Source organism: Galeopterus variegatus, unplaced genomic scaffold (assembly GCF_000696425.1).
Source record: "Galeopterus variegatus unplaced genomic scaffold, G_variegatus-3.0.2 Scaffold2593, whole genome shotgun sequence".
NCBI classification, from domain to species: domain Eukaryota; kingdom Metazoa; phylum Chordata; class Mammalia; order Dermoptera; family Cynocephalidae; genus Galeopterus; species Galeopterus variegatus.
The window spans coordinates 259,383-264,879 of NW_007728704.1; the positions used below are offsets into that span (position 1 = coordinate 259,383).

The 5,497-nt window shown below is 35.4% G+C and overlaps 1 protein-coding gene across 1 annotated transcript in view; it reads left to right on the forward strand.

Moving 5' to 3' along the window:
- The window catches only part of LOC103598376 (protein unc-13 homolog C-like), a gene marked incomplete at both ends in the record, with an annotated part of 259,099 nt that extends 258,390 nt beyond the window's left edge, over window positions 1-709 (forward strand). Inside the window, one exon of the mRNA XM_008582367.1 lies at window positions 562-709. Within this exon, the coding sequence (XP_008580589.1) occupies window positions 562-709 (148 nt within the window). The remainder of the gene's footprint in view (window positions 1-561) is intronic.
- Between the last annotated feature and the right edge of the window lie 4,788 nt (window positions 710-5,497).

Here is a 5,497-nt window from a genome sequence, read left to right on the forward strand (position 1 = left end):
CAGGAGGTGTTGGATGTCCAAGGACTACTCTACTTCATCAGGGTAACCTCTATCTGGACCATGTGTAATCTGAGGAGGAGGAAGATGGAAAAGCAGCTCTGAGCCTGGAATCTCAAACTAGTTCTGGGAAATATGAGATGACGAGCTACCTTTCCTGTGAAAATCTGAGAACCCTAGGCATATTTGTCTCATGCTCTGGAAACAGAAGTCAATAACCAAGTTGACTATTATTGCCTAGACCTGTCATTCTATAAGAATTCTGACCACTGCCTCTTCATGATCCCACTTGTTTAACTGAAGTTTTGGAAAAGAGGAAAAGGCCTAGGACTTCAATGACCTGGGGTCTGTGATGTACAGCTTCCTTTCAGAGGTATCTAGGGAAACTGAATTCCACGATGATGCAATGGGCAAACGGCAGCACTAGTTCTTCATACCTACCTTACACTGATCAAATTGTATTATTCCTTTTGACCTTCATTATTACAGTAATAAAGACCTTCCTTCCATACTTCTTTCTAAAAGCCTCTACTTACATAATCTTTTTTTTTTTTTTCTTTTTAGCAATACTTCCATGCTGGAGGAAATGGCCTGAAAAAGAATTTCTTGGAGAAAAGCCCAGATCTGCAGTCTCTGAGATATGCTCTCAGTCTTTACACCCAAACTACTGATGCCTTGATAAAGAAATTCATAGACACTCAAACCTCACAGAGTAAGTAACACATTAGACCTGACAGTAAGGTAAACTGAGAATTAAACTAAAGCTTGACATAATATTTATTATAAATAGTATTAATAATTTTTTGCTATAATAAATTGAGTCATTGTTAAAGATAAAGGATTATGGTTGTTAGAGAATACCAATATCTTTTAGCATTCATTAATTATAACTTTAAAAATAAGTTCAATAACACTAAGATACATTTCTCACTGAAACTATATGTAATGATTGACTCTTCTTGGTGATTTTAACTTTCATAAAACTATTTTAAGTAAAAGCTATTTTTGAATATCCATGACCATGTTATTTTCTTCAATTCAGTACAAAAGATTCACTGTTTGCTGGTCTTCGTAACTTCCAAAAAATGATAATAATTTCCTAAATCCTTACTTCAAATGCAAAATCTCCTGCTGTGGGGTTTCCATAAGGGAAATCTCATTTTATCCTAATTTCATATGAGAAGAATTCCAATTCTTTCTTTGAAATGAGCCAAGAGGCAGGATTAGTATTTTATTTGAAACTCAGATATGTTTCATGTGGCAGAGTTCCCATTTTATAAACTTCTAGGATGTTACTCTTCAAAAACCTTCCTTTCAAGTTGCTTTGTGATTGTTATATTTTGGTAATTATACTCATTAAAGGTCCGGTATTTCTGAGAGTATTGAAAATGTCAGTAAGAGTCAAAAAGAGCCAAATACAGGCTCAAACTCCAGGACCTAATAAATTGTACTATAGAAATAATAAAAATAAATAAGAGGACACTGTCTTCATTCATGAAAGATCCTTGGAAAAGAGTACATATGGGTATTTTTTAAACGATGTTGAAATGCTCTGGACTTGTTTGTCTTTCTTCATGGGTACAATAATTGTTCTAATTACCGCAAAGATGACAGTGCTGATGTAGATGTTATACAGATCATTAGCCTGTCTTTAATACTTTGTTTTTTCTAATAGTATCCAATCAAATACTACAATATCTCTTTCCATATGGTATACAAACCCAGGTTACATTGTGGGATGGTTCCAGAAAGGGGAAAAGATTTGAGCTTATGAGGGATTGTCAGCAGATACAGAAATATTTAAAACATTACTCCATGAACACATGCTCTTTCAAGCTTATCTGAACTTTATAAATACAACTGCAATCCTAGTATAACAATGAAATGATGTTGTAGTTTTATTTCCAGAGAAGAGTATATAAAATGTTTGCTTTGCCTTTATAGGTATACATTTATGTGTATGCACACACACAGAACCCGTTACATGTATACACACACATACACACACACGAGTACATATATGATCACTTTTGGTATATGGAATTTGGCACATTTTTTTTTTTTTATACATATTATATGAAAACTTTAATTTTTTATTATACATATTATATGAAAACTTTAAAAACATATGTGGGGGAGGATCCATAATCCCAATAACCCACTGATTTAATATAAACAGTTTTAGTCTTAGTTTTTCTTTACCTATTTTTCTCCTTTTCTGGTTTTTCCTGAGTAAACAATTTTTTGTGTGTAACTTATATTGGCAGGATATAGATGTGGAATGGCTTTGCATTTTCTTCAGTAACTACATTCAACCATGCTTTGTGGAAACTTATTTCCATCTCTTTCCTCCCCCTTTGATACTTTGTTTTTTCTAATAGTATCCAATCAAATACTACAATATCTCTTTCCATATGGTATACAAACCCAGGTTACATTGTGGGATGGTCCCAGAAAGGGGAAAAGATTTGAGCTTATGAGGGATTGTCAGCAGATACAGAAATATTTAAAACATTACCCCATGAACACATGCTCTTTCAAGCTTATCTGAACTTTATAAATACAACTGCAATCCTAGTATATCAATGAAATGGTGTTGTAGTTTTATTTCCAGAGAAGAGTATATAAAATGTTTGCTTTGCCTTTATAGGTATACATTTATGTGTATGCACACACACAGAACCCGTTACATGTATACACACACATACACACACACGAGTACATATATGATCACTTTTGGTATATGGAATTTGGCACATTTTTTTTTTTTTTCTTTTTGTCTTTTTTCGTGTCCGGCAACGGACCACAGCCCTCAGTGTCGCGCCCGTACCGGGCCGGGACCAGCAACGGGATCGCAACCCTCGGTGCTGCGCCCGCCCCTCGCTCAGCCAGTGAGTGGGAACCGGTCTGTATGTGGGATCCGAACCCTCGGCGGGAGCGCTGCTGAGCTCCCAAGCGGTGCACTGTAGCAGTGCGCCACCGGGCCGGCCCTTTTATTTATTTTTTTTTCTTCTGGCACATTTATTTTTTATTATACATATTATATGAAAACTTTAAAAACATATGCGGGGGAGGATCCATAATCCCAATAACCCACTGATTTAATATAAACAGTTTTAGTCTTAGTTTTTCTTTACCTATTTTTCTCCTTTTCTGGTTTTTCCTGAGTAAACAATTTTTTGTGTGTAACTTATATTGGCAGGATATAGATGTGGAATGGCTTTGCATTTTCTCCAGTAACTACATTCAACCATGCTTTGTGGAAACTTATTTCCATCTCTTTCCTCCCCCTTTGNTCTTAGTTTTTCTTTACCTATTTTTCTCCTTTTCTGGTTTTTCCTGAGTAAACAATTTTTTGTGTGTAACTTATATTGGCAGGATATAGATGTGGAATGGCTTTGCATTTTCTTCAGTAACTACATTCAACCATGCTTTGTGGAAACTTATTTCCATCTCTTTCCTCCCCCTTTGAAATTCCCCCACTGTTCCCAGCCTGGCATGCCCAGGCCTGGAGGACTTGGGGTGTAAAAGGAGCTCAATGTGCACTTTGCTCCTCCTCTAGCCTCATCTACATCCCTCTCTGCCTCAGCGTTTTAGGAGTGGAAACTTGAAGGGGAGGAGATGTCTTCAGTGCTCCCCATATGTTTGCAACAAAATGCTAGCTTTTGCATATGTGTTCCTGGGGGCCTAGTGTTTGGGACTCTACTTTCCATACAGTTCCTGATGAGCGGAATCTATTCCAGCTTGACTCCCTTCAGTGACCCCTTTGCTTACTGCAGCATATACCATAGCTTCTTGCTGCTTGAAAATTTACTTCTAGTGGCCAGCCTTCTGGAATGGGGTCCCAGCAAGAAGTCTAAGGCTCAGCTTCCCCCATAAGGACCACTCAAGCCANACTACTGTCTAATATAACATAACCACATTCAATAAAAAATGGAAGCAAGCCAAGGTCTCACCAGTTAATGGATCCAAGATTTCTGAATAATATTACTTGTCTCCTTTGAATTCTATTACAATTTCATTTCAATATGCACGGTCCATAGACTGAGTAATAAAGTTAGCCACCAACGCCATACTCTCTATAAAATTGTGAGGGACAGGAGAGATAAAATGAAAACTAGCTGAATTTTAGAATTATTTATGAAACAACAAAAACTATGGTACAGGATACAATACTCATTTTTGTAACTGATCCTAAAGTCATGGTTTGTAGTTATAATTTCCAAATTCTCTTGTCCAGTCCATATTCTCTTTGGCTTCTAAGGAAACTCAACTGCCAGGGTTCTTTGACAGAGAAATATAAAAAAGGTTTAATTCTTGAGGTCTTATTTATATAGGATACCATACTATGAACATTTGACCCTGGATATGTTGAAATAGAGGCATTTTGGCTCTACTCTGGATTCCATGGGTACTTTTCCTACAGATGACCATTTCCAATTAAGCAGAATCAATTATCCCCGTTTTGTACCTGTTATCCTGGTGGCATGGAGTCCAAAATGACCAAATGAAGTCTCAGTTTCTAGTATAAATATTGTTGGAATTATTCAAATGATTTTCTAGGACTTAGCACAATACCAAATACCATGAATATTTATTATTTTAATTTTTGTTAATCTACCTTAGATTTTGTTGATACAATTTAGAAAGACCATACTGGTGTTATGGTATTGTTCAAATGTAAAATAGTAATAGCTACCACTGCTTATTGCAGACACCTGCCACTCCTTACCTGAGGAGCCACAGGCCCATACATGCTCAGTCCCATGCAGGGTTAGCATCAGAGACAGTGAATGCCCCAGAGAGTAGCCCTCAAGCTGTGAAAGACAGGAAGTTGATAGATTAAAAAAAATGAAAAAAGAAATAAACAGAAAAAAGCTTTCATTTACTTAAATCTAGACTCTGTGCTCTTAACCACTGTGTCCACATCTGCTTGATGATAAATATAAAGGCTAACAACCTTGAATGAATTTTCCCCATTATATGGGCTTTTTCTCTTGTGTTTTCTTGAATTAATGAAATTCAACTTGTAAAAAAAGTACCAGAAACTTAACATGTTTTTATTTATCTTATAATCAATGAGACACAAAGTGATTTATTGTTCTCTTAATTTCTAATTCATACTGTACAGGGAAATGGTTTCAACCTGAATGGAATCCTGATTTAAGTGTTATTTAATCAATCTACGTGTTGTGTAAAAAGTGCCATGATTCTTTAGAAATCTAAGTGTACTTTTTAAAGCATTGATGATTTACTTATTCTCATATAATCTCTTACTCCATTTTTCTTCTTTTCCTTTCTTTTTAAAAAATTTCTTCTCATCTCTTTCTTTTCTGTTCTTTTGCTTGTCTACATGTTAGAAAATTAAGTGTAGTATTAAATATAAGTAAAAAGTCAATGGCTTTTAATTGATGTTCAAGTTGAAAGATACACTTTCCTTTAAAAATATTTTTATTTTAATTCAACTGTTTTATAAATGGGTTAAGAGGTATAAAAAAGC